Source organism: Rhinatrema bivittatum, chromosome 3 (genome assembly GCF_901001135.1).
Source record: "Rhinatrema bivittatum chromosome 3, aRhiBiv1.1, whole genome shotgun sequence".
Lineage (NCBI taxonomy): Eukaryota > Metazoa > Chordata > Amphibia > Gymnophiona > Rhinatrematidae > Rhinatrema > Rhinatrema bivittatum.
Genome location: NC_042617.1, coordinates 224801247 through 224819296, shown reverse-complemented (window position 1 = coordinate 224819296; position 18050 = coordinate 224801247). Strand labels below are relative to the sequence as shown.

Genomic DNA, 18050 nt, shown 5'->3' with positions numbered 1-18050 from the left:
TGGAGAGAGGTTGTATGTGTAAAGAGCTCCTGGCTCTCAAAGAAAGAATCTGATCTTTGGAAGTTAAAGTGACCGATCTGTAAAAGCTGAGGCAGACAGAGATATATATAGAGGAGACTTAAGGGACACAGTAGCCAAGTTCCAACTCTAGTCTGGCAGCCCCTATGCTGCCTTGGAGAAGTAAGTACACCTGTACAGTAAGCATCAACTTGGTGTAGCAGGAAGTGATCCTGTAGCTAGGACCTGCTCTCCAGATAATGCATTATTCTCTCGCACTGAGGTTGGGATCTCCGTTTCCTATTAGGATTGTGCCTAATAGGAAAGTGTTATGTCGGCTGTCATAGTTGATAATTTGATCATTAGGAATGTAGATAGCTGGATGACTGGTAGACATGAAGATCGCTTGCTAATTTGCCAGCCTGTTGCAAAGGTGGAGGTGCTCAGGCGTCACATACATAGGATTTTAGACAGTGCTGAGAGTAGCTGACTATCGTGGTACATAGTTGCATGCGCTAACGTCATTCCCAGTTTATTAGTTCAAACCCCCACCCCGGTTTGATAGCCTACACTTCCCCTCAGATTTTATTTTATTTATTTTATTTATTTGCAGTTTTTATATACCGACATTTGTTTAGTGACTTCACATCGGTTTACATAGAACATAAACTTGCAACCGAGCTACAAAACAAGAAGTAGGCAGCAGAGCTTTACAGATAAAAATAAAACTTAGGGGAAATAACAAATTAACTGAAGGAAAATGGGCGAGGGGAAAGGGGTAAATAAGATATGAAATTAACTGTGCGTATACATAGGATAACTAATATAAAATATTTACAAATATATACAAAGAGATATAAATTGGATTGAGATATTAACGAGATTATATCAACAATGCAATATAGTGGAAAGATATGTAAATAATTGTCAGGTAATTGAGAGAACAAGCGGAAAATAAATATTCGAAAAATTGTGAGGTAAGGGAGGGGGGGTCAGATCTTTTAAAACCCTCAGAAATGGCTCATAAGAAGAAACTGCCATGCTGAGTCAGAAAAAGAATCTATCAAGCCCAGCTCCCTGTTTTCAACAGAGGCCAAACCAGGCCACAAGAACCTGGCAAGTACCCAAACACCAAGAAGATCCCATGCTACTGTTGCTAGTAATAGCAGAGGCCATTACCTAAGTCAACTTGATTAATAGCAGTTAATGGACTTCTCCTCAAAGTACTTATCAAAACGTTTTTTGAACCCAGCTACAATAACTGCACTAACCACATCCTCTGAAAACAAATTCCAGAGTTTAATTGTGCGTTGAGTGAAAAAGACTTTTTTCCTATTAGTCTTAACTGTGCTACTTACTAACTTCATGGAGTGCCCCCTAGTCCTTCTATTATCCGAAAGTGTAAATAACCGATTTACATCTACTCATTCAAGACCTCTCATGATTTTAAAGACCTCTATCATATCCCCCCTCAGCCATCTCTTCTCCAAGCTGAACAGCCCTAACCTCTTCAGTCTTTCCTCATAGAGTTGTTCCATCCCCTTTAGTTATGTGACAGGAAACCTTAGAATGCACCAAGGCACTTAAGTATTTTTGCGTGCTTCCTTGGCCAGGCCCCAAAATGCCCACACCCTGCCCACATATAGCATCTTTTTAGAAATTTTTGAGATTTGCGCTCCTGATATTTATGCGCATATCAGGGCGCTTTTTAAAATAAAGTCAGCTAAAGCAACTCCGATTTATTTGTGCATCTCATGATAAGAGGCGCACACCAAGCTTTTAAAATTCAGCTTTAAATAAGAAATAATAAGCTATTTACATGTTTTATGCATATAAATGTCTTTGAAAATTACTCCCTTTATACATATTTTCTCTAAAGCCCAAGGTTTCTAGTCATGAGAGCCTGTGGACTCCAGTAACTATGATCAAAGCTCTTAATGCAGTTTCAAAAACATCATAGATTGAGCAGACCAAGTACTTTTCACACTACTCTCAACTGCATCAACATCTTCATCTCCTTGCTCCTCTTCTTCATAGTTGTGCAAAATCCTCTGAATTCAATAGAGAGAGAATCTTAGCAAACCTCAATATCTTTTGCAGCACAGTATGCATATACTTGATCATACAGATCTAACAGGATACTATGTGAAGCTAAACATAGCATGCTAGAAAAATCTTATTCCATAAAGGTCTGTCTGACTCATACCCAGTGGATAATGAAGAATAAACTTAACCCTTTTCAGGATCGATTCAAGACTACAGATTGGTGAGTATTCTTTTCTGTGAAGAAGCTGGTGGGCAGGTATCTAAAGTAAGCCAAAACCAAGCATCCTGGCTCACCTTCCATATCCAACTTAAAGAGTTATCCATTGGAAAGAACAGATCTTCTGAAAATCTACTCCTAGTCTGCAAAAGAGCAAGATGTGAAGGGAGTTTTGGAGATTGGAGCAATCAGAGTCAGAACTGCCAAACCATAAGGCATAACCCAAGATTCCTCACACAACAAGTGGATCACCAATCTGAAGTAGAATTCACCCTACAGTCTTATCCCATGAGTGGACGGAGAGACTGTTGTGGATTCAAGTTTGAGGGATGTTGATGCTAGACAGACTTCTTTATCAGAGGCAGTTCAGCTATGTTTAAGCCTGGATATCACTGAAGTTGAGTCAAGGCTCACTGGCTTTGATATCTATGTCTTGGCACAGATATCTAGAGCTGGTACTATCAGGTCACAGTCAAAGTCAACTAACATATGCAGATGCTTACTGTGCCGAGAGAGAGCCTCAATAATCTTTCTGTCCACCTCCTATTGCTGTTGCCCAAACTAAAAAGGACACAGTTGGAAGAAATACCCTCCTGAGCAGACAAGGGGGGAAGACCTGAAAGACGTAGTATAGATCACAGAAGATCATTGCAGTAATTAATTAAATCTGATTTCAAGTAGATATTGAAAACAGGGCAGGCTCCACTAAAAATTAGATAAATTTCAGTCTTATAGTCAAGAATTATATTTTGATTTGTCACCAGAAAACCATGCTGACAGTTTTGTGGAACATATACTCAGAAAAAGCTACTTGTAGTGAAAAGCCACTTTATCCCGTATGCCAAGGGTCACTTTACACTTGCAACTTTCACTTGTCTTCTTGAGACATCACGAATTCTCTAGTAAGGTATTTGAGTAAACAACTGCCCAAGGTATTTGGATAAACAACTGCCCAAGTCCACCAGACTATCTAGAACCTATTCCTCATCCCAAATCAACAGCTGGGTGCCAGGGCACGAGTCTGGGTGAGTCCATTTCCTTTAACACCCCACATGGTTTACTAGGAAGGCAGAGTTTATTTTCTTAAAAGCCCACTAACATCCTGCAGCAGCTTCTTTAATTAGCTTCCAGCTGTACTTCCAATCATTAGCACAGCTCCCTGTAGCAGCTACCTTTATCCTTGCCAAAGTTCTCCAAAACTACCTTTCCCATCAGTTCTGTGCCTCTTCATCCTTCTGGCTTTACTATCCCTTGGCATCTCTGGTTTCCTTTTCTTCCAGGCTGTTTCAAGTATGTGTGAACCCCCTGGTTCATCACACATGTTAAGACTGATCATTACCTTTGAAAGCGTACAGGAGCAGAGGACAATTTTCAAAGAATTTTGCTAACTAGAATTCTATGAAATGGAAACTTAAGGCAGTTAATTTTCATGCTCTCACCTGCTCTAGTTGCTCTGGTGCCCTGCTGATTCTATGAATATTCAGCATGCATAAATATATCAATGGGAGAAATTATGATTTTTATGGTGCCACAAATATTTCTGTCTTGAACAGACCTTAAATTTTAGAAAAAAACTGAATATTTGCCCATACTACAAGAGCATGACTACTATTTAAAGGCCAAAAATCATACTATACTATATTCATCCCACCAAGAAAATCTAAAACAAGTCTACAGTCTTTGGCTTACACAGTTTAAAACTAATATACATCAAAACAAACAGAAGAATTTGAAAAAGGATTATACCTTTAATATGTAGAAGCCAACAAGACATTTTGGTTTGATTAACACCTGATTAACCATTAAATAACCACCACAGTTTTCAATCTCCTGGATTCTCTGATGGTTGTACTTTGTTAAAGACAGTATTATTTGCAGTGTCATAGCTTGCGTTTCTTCACAGGTACTGATATCCACAACCTGAAATATTAATTTGAATGAATTATAAACAGAGCAAAAATATTCCCTATACACTATGTACATTTAAAAAAAATATATCACTACACTCTTCCCCACCACACAAGGGATGTCTACCCATAAAGATTCAATTGTGCATTTAGTCTCTTGCAGGATCTTCATCCTGTTGGACTCTATGCCATCCCAGACATAAAGTGCCACCCCGCTCCTCTCTGTCATTGCGATATAATTTGTACCCCAGTATAGAACTGTCCCATTGGTTATCCTCCTTCCACCATGTCTCTGAGATGCCAATTAAGTCTATGTCATCATTCACTGCTAAACATTCTATTTCTCCCATCTATTTCTCCCGACAGCAGGACTCCCAAGTCCTGCTGTCGCTCCTTGTGACCTTGGTCAAGTCCCTTTACCCTCCATTGCCTCAGGTACAAAAACTTAGATTGTAAGCCCTCTGGGGATAGAGAAATACCTGCAGTACCTGAATGTAAACCGGTGTGATATCTCAATTGAGATCGAATGTAGGTATATAAAAATAAATAAATAAATAAAATAAAATAAATCTAACTTCTTAGACTTCTGGTATTAGCATACAAACATTTCAAAATTTGTTTTTTGTTTGTATTTTCATTCTGCTTTTTAATTGATAGGGATAAAATGGAAGTGTGTGCACATGTATTCAAATACAGCCTATTTTATACAATGAGGGGTAGATTTTCAGAGCCCTGCTCGCCTAAATCCGCCCAAAACCGGGCGGATTTAGGCGAGCAGGGCCCTGCGCGCCGGGAAGCCTATTTTACATAGGCCTCCCGGCGCGCGCAGAGCCCCGGGACTCGCGTAAGTCCCGGGGTTCTCGGAGGGGGCGTGTCGGGGGCGTGTCGGGGGGGGCGGGCCCGGTCGTCGCGGAGTTTCGGGGGCGTGTCGGCAGCGTTTTGGGGGCGGGTACGGGGCGTGGCTACGGCCCGGGGGCGTGGCCGCGCCCTCCGTACCCGCCCCCAGGTCGCGGCCCGGCGCGCAGCAGGCCCGCTGGCGCGCGGGGATTTACGTCTCCCTCCGGGAGGCGTAAATCCCCCGACAAAGGTAAGGGGGGGGTGTAGACAGGGCCGGGCGGGTGGGTTAGGTAGGGGAAGGTGAGGGGAGGGCAAAGGAAAGTTCCCTCCAAGGCCGCTCCGATTTCGGAGCGGCCTTGGAGGGAACGGGGGGAGGCAGCGCGGCTCGGCGCGCGCAGGCTATACAAAATCGATAGCCTTGCGCGCGCCGATCCAGGATTTTAGTGGATACGCGCGGCTCCGCGCGTATCTACTAAAATCCAGCGTACTTTTGCTTGAGTCTGATGCGCAAGCAAAAGTAGGCTGATCGCGCTTCTTTTAAAATCTACCCCTGAGAGCATATATGCACATATGTTATAAAATGGACACATCTCTGTGAGCCAGCATACGCGCATGCCTGTGCGCCTGTGCAGCTATTTAAAATTTATCCCTGAAGCATGCAGAGAACCTTCGGGTCTAAAACTTCCCAATTACAAGATTATCCCATCTATGGAAATGTTTAATAAATATCTTATATTTTAGGTTATTCAGAAGATAAAATATCAATTGTTTTGAAAATATATTATTTTCCAAAGCAAAGAAAGTTAAATGGGGAAGGTGAGGCATTATTATTATCTAGGCATGCGAGCCCTAATATAACAACATTTTTAGATTTAATACCTAAGGCCACCTTAATTGTATTATATAGTTTAGGGAAAGGTAAGGATGCTGATTCCTACAAGTATTAGCAGAATAAATATTTTTCTTTTTGTCGAAATAAAATACAAGATTTTCCTTATGTCACTTGTGAGATACAAATGAGAAGGAAGCAATTGTGAACAGTTTTCTGTGTTTTGTGAACTGCATCGTGCGCCATCATTGACTGCAGTATATAAATTTTTCAAAATACATAAATTTATTTGAAAGAGAGGGTAGGTAATATCGGAGCCAGCTTCTTTCTTAATTTTTCATGTAAATACTAATTTCTTTTTTTCAGAAAAATACATTTTTATTTTATGATCCACAGCATTTAAAGGTACTTATCTCAGATAAAGGCTAATAATGGACTGGAGAAAAGATTTGGGTATATGGAAATTGCTGGTCTTTAACTGTAACTCCTTTTCTCTCTATTTTTCTCTGTCATATGATAGATTTTTTTTTTTTTGTATTAATCCCCCAGTAAAAATGTGGGCTTGTTATTGATTGGATTTTCTATGGAAGAAGTATGACTTCTTGTGTATTGTTTGAATATTTCTATATTTTCTTTGTGTTTTCCATAGATAGTAGGATGAATTAACCATGCTGTCTGGTGTGATGTCATCCGATGGCGTACCACGGGGAGCTCTCGCTCAGTAAATCAGAGCTTTGTTCTGCTGGGGAAGCATGGCAGTTCCCACAGAAACATTGCTCTTCAGTCTATGATAAAGCATTAATCTAGCGAAGCTCAGCCTATCAGGATAAAAGATCTGTCCAGAGAGGAGGGAGGGTTCACAGGCTAATTCATCCTATCTATGGAAACAAATGTTTACAGTAAACAAACTTGCTTTTTTCCATCTGATAAGCAGGGCTGAATTAGCCATGCTGTCTGGGAAGTCCCAAGCTTAGGGTTGTAATGGTTTATTTTTAGTGTCATTCCTTAGCTTTTTTTTTTTTTTTTTACACAGCCTGACTCCCCTGAGGAAAGCTCTTTTATTTAATTATATTTCTTAATACTGCATGACCCACTGTACTGTCTGAAGCGGCAAGCTGGTCCAGGCAATAGTGGGATGTGAATGTATGAATTGATGACGATGTGGCCATCTTGAAGATGTCTTCAATTGGCACATTATGCAGGTATGCTACTGAAGCAGATGTAGCTCCCTGTCATGATGGTCTGCAATTGCTCTAAGATGAACTCTGATAGAGGAAGTCGCTAGACTTTCCCTCGATAATTCATGCAAATAGTTAGCAGCCGTGTTGGTGAGGCACTAAAGGAGTGAATCGCATGCCAGGATTTTAAGGTTTGGTCTGTATATCGCAGGCATTTGAAAGCAAGTGTGACGAGTCAAAGGTATTCTTGAAGCTATTACAACGTCTTGAATATGAGTCAGGAGATGTAAGCTCCTTAGACTTTCGCACACAACATCCATGCCATCAGATGGAGGAAAACTGTAGTAGATGAATAAGCAACCCTTTTTCCTGAGTCAGAAGATGTGGGTCCTGACCCAGAGGTATCGGCTTAATTATTGAATACTGTACAAGATACGCATACCATGGCTGCCTCGGCCACGCTGGAGCTATGACAAGCTCTGTTGAGAATCATTTTCTGTATTATTCCAGAGATTAGAGAAATTGGAGCAAAAGCGTACAAGAGTCCAGTCGCCCATTAAATGAGAAAGGCATCTGGAGCCTCCCTGTACCAACTGGGTAGAATGGAACAATACTTTCGTACTTTCCTGTTGACATCTGTTGTGAATAAGTCTATCCATGGCAGGCCCCACTAGAGAAAGATTGTCAACTACTGTCTGATTTATGAACCACTCGTGCAGATGAAATACTCTCTTAAGCAGTCCACCATCATGTTCACAAGACCCAGAAGATAGGCTGACTGAAGGAAAATGGAATGGTCAATGGCCCAATCCCAGATCCAAACTGCTTCTATGCACAGCATGAATGAACCAGATCCTCCTTACTTGTTTATGTAAAACATAGCCACCTGGTTGTCCGCATGGATCATTAGTGATGTATCCTGAAGGAGATGTTGAAACGTAACCAGAGCGTTCTTCATCACCCTCAGCTCTAGTAAACTGATCTGGAGAGCTGACTCCTCCTGTGGCCATTGATCCTGTGTCTTGTATTGCAACAGGTGAGCTCCCAAACTTTTCATAGAGGCATCGGCGGTCAGAATTAGCTGATGTGAAGGGATGCGAAGAAATGCCCTTCTGTTAAATTGTTTTCCGGCAACCACCAAAGTATGTCTCTTTTCATGGAGGCTGTCATCGTGATTCTGAATGTTAGTGCTGCAAATACTGTGACCACTGGCCCTTGAGATCCCATTGCAATCTTCTCATATTAAGACAAGTGTGGAATACAACACGAATCGCCGCCGTAATGTGTCCCAACAGAGTTAACATTTGATGCGCCGAAACCAATGTCGTTTGAAGAAAAGATTAACCAAGATGTTGAATCCTTTGAATCCTGTCTTGTGGTAAGAAAGCCCTCATCTAGATGGAGACTATTCTTGCTCCTATGAACTGTATGATTTGGGTGGGCTGGAGGATTGACTTTTCATAATTGATTAGAAATCCCAGGCCTTCATGGCACTGAACAGTCTTCTGCAAGTCATTCCATAGGGATGCTAGAATGAGGGAAGCTATCAGCCAGTTGTCCAGATAAGGACGAATTTGGATTCCCTAGCAAAGTAGATGAGCCACAGCCACCGCCATGTATTTTGTGAAAACTCTGAGGGTGGACAAGCGACCAAAAGGGAGAACAATAAATTGGTAATGCCACGTACTTGTTCTGAAACATAGGTACTGCCAACAAGAAGGGTGGATCAGGATGTGAGTATAAGCGTCCTTCAAATCCAGGGAGCACATCCAATCCTTTGGTTATATGAAAGGTATAATAGACTTGAGAGAAGTCATTTTGAATTTCTCCTGTCGCAGGTGTTTGCTGAGAGAGTGTAGGTCCAATATGGGATGTAGACACCCCCCCGAATGCTTTGGGATGAGGAAATAATGAAAGTAGAACCCCACAGAGATGTTCTGTTCTGGAATCTGATAGATAGCTCTTTGAGGCAACAGCTTTTGAATCTCCTGCTATAATGCTCGAGTCTGCAAATGGTGTTGCTGAAGAGTTGTGGAATGAGGGAGCTTGGGGTGGATCTTGAAATCTAGGCAATATCTGTAGCGAATAATGCCAAGAACTCACTGATCTGTTCTGATCTTTTCCCATTCCACATAAAAATGGGGCAGTTGGCCTCTGACTGGAGGGGTGGACTGTGGCTGTACCTAATTCAAAAAGACTGCCAGTTTCGGCGCAACTGGCTTCGCTGGTTTCTGTGGCCTGAGGTCACAAGGACGATTTCTCAGCTGTGACTGCTGAGGCTGTAGACGTGGCTGTTGGTAAAATTGAAATCAATATGTCAGGAACTGTTTATACTGTTTTCTTTGATAGTACTTATGGTACTGGGGGTAATAGCGCTTGGATGTTCCAGGAACCTCTAGAGATGTTGACAAGGACTGCACTGTCACATACAGTTCCTTAATTTGGGAGACCGTCTCCAAAAAAGTTGTCTCCCAGATAACGAAGGTTCGCTAATTGCTCGTGGACATCTTCCCTTACACTGCTAGCCCTGAGCCAAGCCATGCAACATGCCACAATCACAGTAGCCGATGTTATAGAGAGAATGTGTCACAAGTTTTGTATACTGCCCTAAGTGGGATTATCTGCTCTCCCACTTCTGATCTGACAAAACGGCTTCAGAAGCTGCAGGCACCGGTGAAGATATTGCACCATATAAAATTGGTGCTGTTGGATCCTAGAGATTAACATGGCACTTTGGAAGAATTTGTTTTCCCCAAAGTCTTCTAGAATTTTGTATTTTCTCCCTGGTGGAGTGCTGGAGTGTAGTTTGGACTTTTGGCTTTTTTAAACATCAGCTCAACCACAATGGATGCATGTGGCAAGTTCACCACTCTGTAAGTGGCAGACTTCTGAAGAAGGAAATTCAAATCTAATTTCCTGGATACTGCCAAATTGAAGATGGAGATTCCTAAGAATTTAGTAAAAGATTGTCCAGAATCGTATGGAAAGGTACAGCAGAAGGAACCATAGGCACCTCAAGTATTCTTAAAATTCCAAACACTTCTACACGAGGATCAGGCATCTTCCTAACCTCTATTTTCAGTAAGGCTGCAAACGTCTCCACAAATCTGGAGTATGACATGTCCTCCAGGGGGAAGACAGCACTGGAGGTTCCTCCAGAGTATCTGAAGGTAAACCTGTGGAATGGGAAGGTGAGGGAGTCTGGGACCCATTCCTTTGTATTCCAAAGCAGGAGAGTCTGAAGGAATAGTATCCTCTTGCCATGGAGATGTCAGCTCTTCCCTAGGTTTCGAAGTCCTAAAAAGACTTGGTCTCTGTGGCTCCAGTGAGTGGTGGGGACTCCCTGTCCTAGGGTGATGTGCAGGCACCGGGTCCAGGTGTGGAAAAGTAAGTTATGGTATCTGAGGAGGTATAGATGAAAACAGATTTTTGATGATCATTGTGACCTGTTGTATGGCTTGAGCAGATTGGCTTAACGGAGATGAAGGCCTAAGCTGTAAGGAATTAAAGACGATAGAGATCCTTGTCGAGTACTGGGAGAATCAGCACATGAAAATGGGCTTCTCTCATCCAAGTTTAGAGAAAAATCACTGTGTTCTCGGCTCAACGCAGATGCAGAGCTTGTGGAGTAAGGCTTGGTTGGCACTGACCATGGCTCCTCTGCTAAGATTTCAAAGACTGGATTTACATGACAGCTAGCAGGCGATGTCCGATCTTATTTTCTCTTCTTCTTCTGAGAAGTTAATGTTATTTGCTGGTCCGGCTCCTGTGGATGCTTTGACTTAGAAGTTCGCCCATTATCTCTGATAACATCTTAGTGTGCGTCGGGTTTTGCATCATAGACTTCTGCAAAGCCATTTGGGGCCTCAGCTATGTCACTAGCATCGCATTGTGGTATCCTGTCAGCACTAGAATGAGCCGCCTCACTGCGCATTGTCAACTGTATCGCTGTGCGGTGAGTTCTGCCTTTTTCATATGTCATTGCACCACGAGCAGTCTGTTACGTCGAATGATTCAATACCTACGTTGGGGCCTTCAATGGTTCAATGTGCTCTCAATGACTCGGCGTGCTTAGGTGCCATCTTGAGTGGTCCAGACAGCTTCGCCGGCTTCACTGAGGGGATTATTGGTGCTTTAGCGACCAAGGACCCCAAGGCGTCACTTATCCTAGCCAAGGTAGTGGACTCACTCTGGACTGAACTTGGGGTCTAGAAGATGGCCCTTCCAACACCACTCTCCTATCCTGATCCCGATGATGTTTTTTTAAACCCGGGTAAAGAATATATTGACAAGTTTTTTTTTTTGTTTTGTTTTTTTTTTTTGAGCTGAAACTTGCTGTTTCAGCTCAAGGTACCCGGGGCTTGGTGATTGCACAACCCGACGGAGAACTTTGTCAGCTGAGCCTCCAGTGACGTCAGAGGGCGGACCCGGAGTGAAACAGGAAGCCCTATAAGACCGGGATTCTTGCGACGCGTAGCAGTCGCTGACGCGTCGCAAAGCCGCGCACGCACAAGGGGTGTGTGCTTACAGGCTTTGCCTGGCTTCGCCTGGTCTCGCCTGGATTGCCTGGAGGCTAATCCATCTAGAAACGGTATTATTTACTTAAACTCTAATTACAATTATAATTCTAAGTTGATCTCCTTAACTACCTCCCTAGAACAGCTTGCATATATATCAAATGTTTACATAGGGAAGTTAAGAGTGATTTATTAATATTGTTTTCTCCTCTTTTAGATGCCTCCAAAAGAAAGGGAAGGGTATTTCCACCCCTCCCCTTACCCTCTCCGATTCAATCGGAAATCACTCAATTTTTAACTTCGTCTGCTTTTTTAAGGGAGGGAAACGAAGAATCTGGTGCGCTGGAAAGTCGGGGAGGACTTTCCATGCCGACAGAGGAGGCCTCCCTCAGTCCTCATGTAGGACTACCACCTTCACAAAGAAATAGGGAAGGGAGTGTAGGACAATCCCCTGATCAGAATACCTCTCCCTCTTTAGAAGCGGGTTTAGTTAGTTCCCGCATAGAAGGGTTGGAGTATCAGGAAGCGATAGGTATACAAGGGGCGGAAGGAGGGATAATGTCAACATACCCTCCCAAAGATGGAACACAGCTAAGTAAGGGAACCCCCCCTACCTCCTCCACTCCCTTAATACGACCTGCAGTTGTTACTTTAGAAAATCTTTGGGAAATGATTGCTGGAGTATCAGAAAAAATTAACGGGCTAGAAAATAAAGTGGATGGGATTACTGTTGGAAATCAAAAAGAGTTATATTTAGTAAATAAACAGCTTAAAGATACATCTGAACGTTTAAAAAAGCTAGAATTGAATGAAAAGAAGCACCAGGAATTTCAATTGGTGGTGGCTAAGGATGGTAATAATGTTTCTCATAGGTTGGAAAATCTGGAAAATAATGCAAAAAGGTTAAACCTAAGATTTTTAAATTTTCCAAGAATAATTGATGAAAGTCCATTAATTTCACTTAAAAAGTTTCTAATAGAAACTCTGGGTGTCGAAGATCATTCATTCACTATAATAAATTGTTATTTTCTCCCTAAATCAAGAAATAGAGTTCAACAGGGTTCAGATCAGCTTTTTCAAGGGGATTTAACAAATTTCTTGCAAGATTCAAATGCTCAAGTAATAGATTGGGGAACTTTGCTGGCAATATTTTCTTCAACAAATGATATTAGTGCAATTATGAGAAAATATTTCAGCAGATACCCCATAAATTTTCAAGGAAAAATTGTAAAGATATTCCCAGATTTATCCGCATCCACTCAGTTAAGGCGGAAAGCTTTTTTAGAATTCCGCAAAGATGTTATAACATTAGGTTTTACCTTTGCCCTGAAGTTTCCCTGTAAATGTATGATTAAAAAATTAGATGAATTATATATTTTTTTTACTCCAGATCATCTTAAAACTTTTGTTGATCAAAAAAAACTGACTACTTCATCCCCGCTACCTATTGTGTAATACTGAATGATATGCAGCTATGTATTGTTTTTCTAATATTGAAATGTATTTCCTAAATATCTCCCTAATCTGATATAATATGCAACCTCTTTTGTTGAATTGTATAGAAATTGAATTAGCACATTTCATATAAATGTTAAATAATTAGTTACCTACATTCACCTTAAGGGGGTTTATTTAATTTCATTGTGCTAAATCAATTTGATTTGTAATTTTCTTTAAATTTCTGTAATGTGATTTATGGAAAAATTAATAAATAAATATTGAAAAAAAAAAAAAAAACAATATATTGACAAACGTGGAAACGAAGTATAGCAACTGTCTCTGGATTCTCACTCTTGGAGTACCGCTATCTTTGATGTTCTCTACCTCTATGCCCTCAGTGACCTATGATCATAGTTCCGGCACAATGCTTCGTCGTGGTCTGGACCCAAGCAGAGGTAACAATAATTGTGATCGCTTGCATGAAAAAAAAATCTGATGAGAAAAACAAATCTAAGAGAGGTTCCTACATGACCGTGCAAAGCACAGAAAAAAAAGACTGAGAAGGAACCACCTAACGTTCGCACAGGAACCGCCATGAATGCACAGCAGAGCAAAGCTCTGATTTACCGAGAGAAAGCTCTGCGTGATGCGCCATCGGATTACGTCACCTTAGACAGCATGGCTAATTCAGCCCTGTTTATCGACAGAAAACTAAATTTAACAAAAAATAAATAAATAAAACTAGCATAATCTCCATATGCCCACTTACACACAGAAAATGGTGTACTAAATATAAATATAAAAGATCCCAAAGGGAGAAGCACAAAGAAGAATATCTGGTAGAACTGAGGGAGACGAAGAAATTAATCAAGACGGCAAAAAGTCAAGCGGAAAAGAGGATTCCCAAGGAGGTAAAGAGAGGTGACAAAACATTTTTCAGATACATCAGTGAAAAGAGAAAAGTTCAAAGTGGTATAGCGAAATTAAAAGATGGAAAGGATCAATGTGTGGAGAGAGACTAAGAAATGGCAGAAATATTAAACGAATACTTCAGTTCTGTGTTCACTAAAGAGGACCCTGGAGAAGGACCGTCGCTAGTTAACAAGAGACTGGAGGGGAGTGGAGTAGATGTAACTCCATTTACAGTAAAAAATGTATGGGAAGAGCTGGAGAAACTGAAAGTGGACAAAGCCATGGGGCCTGATGAAGTTCATCCCAGGATACTGAGGGAGCTCAGAGATGTGCTGGCGGGTCCGCAGGAGAGACCTGTTCAATAGATCCCTAGAAACGGGAGTGGTGCAGAGTGATTGGAGAAGAGCGTTGGTGGTCCCGCTTCACAAGAGTGGGAACAGAGAAGAGGCTGGTAACTTCAGACCAGTTAGCCTCACTTCAGTGGTGGGAAAAGTAATGGAGTCAATGTTGAAAGAGAGAATAGTGAACTATCTACAGTCAGGAGAATTGATGGGCCAGAGTCAGCATGGATTCACCAGGGGAAGATCCTGTCAGACAAATCTGATAGACTTTTTTGACTGGGTAACCAAGGAATTGGATCAAGGAAGAGCACTTGATGTCATCTACTTGGATTTCAGCAAAGCTTTTGATACGGTCCCGCACAGGAGACAGGTGAATAAAATGAAAAACTTAGTGGTGGCCTGGATTGCAAACTGGTTGACGGACAGAAGACAATGTGTGATCGTAAATGGAACTCTCTCTGAAGATGAGAGCGGTTTTAAGCGGTGTACCGCAAGGATCCGTGTTGGGACCGGTACTGTTCAATATCTTTGTGAGCGACATTACGGACGAGATAGAAAGTAAGGTTTGTCTTTTTGCGGATGACACTAAGATCTGCAACAGAGTGGACACGCCGGAAGGAGTGGAGAGAATGAGACGGGATTTAAGGAAGCTGGAAGAGTGGTCGAAGATATGGCAGCTGAGATTCAGTGCCAAGAAGTGCAGAGTCATGCATATGAGGAGTGGAAATCCGAATGAACTGTATTCGATGGGGGGAGAAAGGCTGATGTACACGGAGCAGGAGAGAGACCTTGGGATGATAGTGTCTAATGATCTGAAGTCAGCGAAACAATGTGACACGGCGATAGCTAAGGCCAGAAGAATGCTGGGCTGTATAGAGAGAGGGATATCGAGTAGGAAAAGGGAAGTGATTATCCCCTTGTACAGGTCCTTGGTGAGGCCTCACCTGGAGTACTGTGTTCAGTTCTGGAGACCGTATCTCCGAAGAGACAGAGACAAGATGGAGGCGGTCCAAAGAAGGGTGACCAAAAGGGTGAATGGTCTTCATCGAATGACTTATGAGGAGAGATTGAAGAATCTAAATATATACACCCTGGAGGAAAGGAGGAGCAGAGGTGACATGATACAGACTTTCAGATACTTGAAAGGTTTTAATGATCCAAAGACAACGACAAACCTTTTCCGTCGGAAAAAAAATCAGCAGAACCAGAGGTCACGATTTGAAACTCCAGGGAGGAAGACTCAGAACCAATGTCAGGAAGTATTTCTTCGCGGAGAGGGTGGTGGATGCCTGGAATGCCCTTCCGGAGGAAGTGGTGAAGACCAGATCTGTGAAGGACTTCAAAGTGGCGTGGGATAAACACTGTGGATCCATAAAGTCTAGAGGACGTGAATGAAGAGTGGGTGGCTCACGGGAATGACGGCTACTGCCTGGGGATAATACCCTTATTCAATAAACATATACACGGTTAATGCGACTCCAACATTGCTCTAAGCTTCAATGGCAAGAGGAAACGTGGAAAAAGATTTGCATTCACAAAAAAAGCGGGGAGTAGCTGGCTTGTTACGGCGGTTACTACCCTAAACCAAATAAGCCTGGTACTTCACTTTCAATGCATATCCAGCATAGCTCTCTGCTTCAATGGCAGGGGGAAAAGTCAGATACTTCACTTTCAATGCATATCCAGCATAACTCTCTGCTTCAACGGCAGGGGGAATGAAGAAAAGTAGATCTATATACAGACAACAACCAACAAGTCTGAATTATTTAGTCTGGGTAAACAAATAAACATGGGTATAGCTTGCTTATTGCGGCGGTTACTATCCCTAACTAATTAAGCTAGATATTTCACTTAGAGGCAGTTCCAACACTGCTCTCTACATTAATGGTGGGGGTGGAAGGGAAATAGAATCAAAAGGTTACTAAGAGCCAAGAGTAACAGAAAAGAATGAGAAAATAAAAGTGCAAAACTTGCTGGGCAGACTGGATGGGCCGTTTGGTCTTCTTCTGCCATCATTTCCATGTTTCTAAGTACAGTTTTGAAAGTTGGGATCAATATCTTTAGAAAATCTAATATTCTTGGATTATTGGCCATCTATCCATGACAGTTTCATGTGATTGATTTCTTTTTTAGTGCCAACTCTATTTGTATTATAATACAAATGTGCTATGCCTGGACACATTGGTGGAATCTGACTAATTTTTTTTATAAACATTTTTTATTAAATGCATTTTTTGCTATCTGCAATTTTGTAGGATCTGACTTTTCAGTCATTCAGCTTATATTAAAATATTCTCAGTTGTTAAGCATAAACATGAGTTAACTACTGTATTATCTATGATATACATAGACAAATAAGCAAAATCTAATGCTACATATTATACAATTATTCATTGAAATGCATTTTGTGATTTTAAGCATTTTATTTTGATTGTGACTATATGATGTATTCTGTACACAGTTTATGCATATTTTAGGTCTCATAGTTCTTGTGTTTACTTCTTTTAAAGTTATGTGAAATCTTTCACCATATCAGAAGTTACTTTATCACTCTTCTACATTGCTTGAAACATCTTTGAGCAGTGTTTAAATTGTTATTCCAATCAGGATCCATTATTTGGACTCAAGAACTCACTGTAATGGTATTATTTTCAAGTCTTCCCCTGAAGATGGCATCTTCCACCAAAACACAGTCATGTTGTAACGAATGGTGTGCCCCTAAGCCCTTCATGCAGCAGCACAGTTGATACTGCCTCACTGGCAGGCTCTCGAGGATTGTGCTGACAGTTAGAGAACGCGCTTTGCTACGAGCCAGACTGAGGCTTTACCTGAACCGGCTGCCTCCTCCATGGACTGGGCCCATGAGTTCCGGTGGCCGGCAGGACTAAGGAGATTCAGGAAGCTAGGCAGGGTCAGGGGCATTCCAATAGTCGGGGCTAGAAGCAGATGAGGCAGTCCAAGTTCGAGGCTAGGGTCAGGTCTAGGTGGCAGGCAAGGGGTATGTCTAAGTCCAAGGCTGCAGCCAAACCTGGAGAGATTGGCCATGACAGATAAGACACAGGGGAAATAGACAGGACAAGGCCAAAATTCAAGGCATGGCAAGACTACAATTACAAGGCTAAGATAGACGTACAAGATGAGGAGACAGAGACAGGGTAAGGCTGGAAGGCAGGCTGGACGAGGCAAGGCTGGAAGGCAGGCTGGACGAGGCAAGGCTGGAGGCAGGCTGGATGAGGCAAGGCTGGAAGGCAGGCTGGACGAGGCAAGGCTGGACGAGGCAAGGCTGGACGAGGCAAGGCTGGCTGGACGGCAGGCTGGACGAGGCAAGGCAGGCTGGACGAGGCAAGGCAGGCTGGATGGCAGGCTGGAGGCAAGGCTGGACGAGGCAAGGCTGGACGAGGCAAGGCTGGACGAGGCAAGGCAGGCTGGACGGCAGGCTGGAGGCAAGGCTGGACGAGGCAAGGCTGGAAGGCAGGCTGGACGAGGCAAGGCTGGAAGGCAGGCTGGACGAGGCAAGGCTGGACGAGGCAAGGCTGGCTGGACGGCAGGCTGGACGAGGCAAGGCAGGCTGGACGGCAGGCTGGAGGCAAGGCTGGACGAGGCAAGGCTGGATGAGGCAAGGCTGGACGAGGCAAGGCTGGACGAGGCAAGGCAGGCTGGATGGCAGGCTGGACAAGGCAAGGCAGGCTGGACGAGGCAAGGCTGGATGAGGCAAGGCTGGACGAGGCAAGGCTGGACGAGGCAAGGCAGGCTGGACGAGGCAAGGCAGGCTGGATGGCAGGCTGGACAAGGCAAGGCAGGCTGGACGAGGCAAGGCTGGACGAGGCAA

The 18050-nt window shown here is 42.8% G+C and overlaps 1 protein-coding gene across 1 annotated transcript in view; it reads right to left on the bottom strand.

Annotated features, from left to right (window-relative positions):
• LOC115087279 (lysosomal-trafficking regulator-like) overlaps positions 1 to 18050 on the bottom strand; it is a 1534685-nt gene that overhangs the window by 1048783 nt on the left and 467852 nt on the right. Inside the window, 1 exon segment of the mRNA XM_029594260.1 lies at positions 4007 to 4180. Within this exon segment, the coding sequence (XP_029450120.1) occupies positions 4007 to 4180 (174 nt within the window).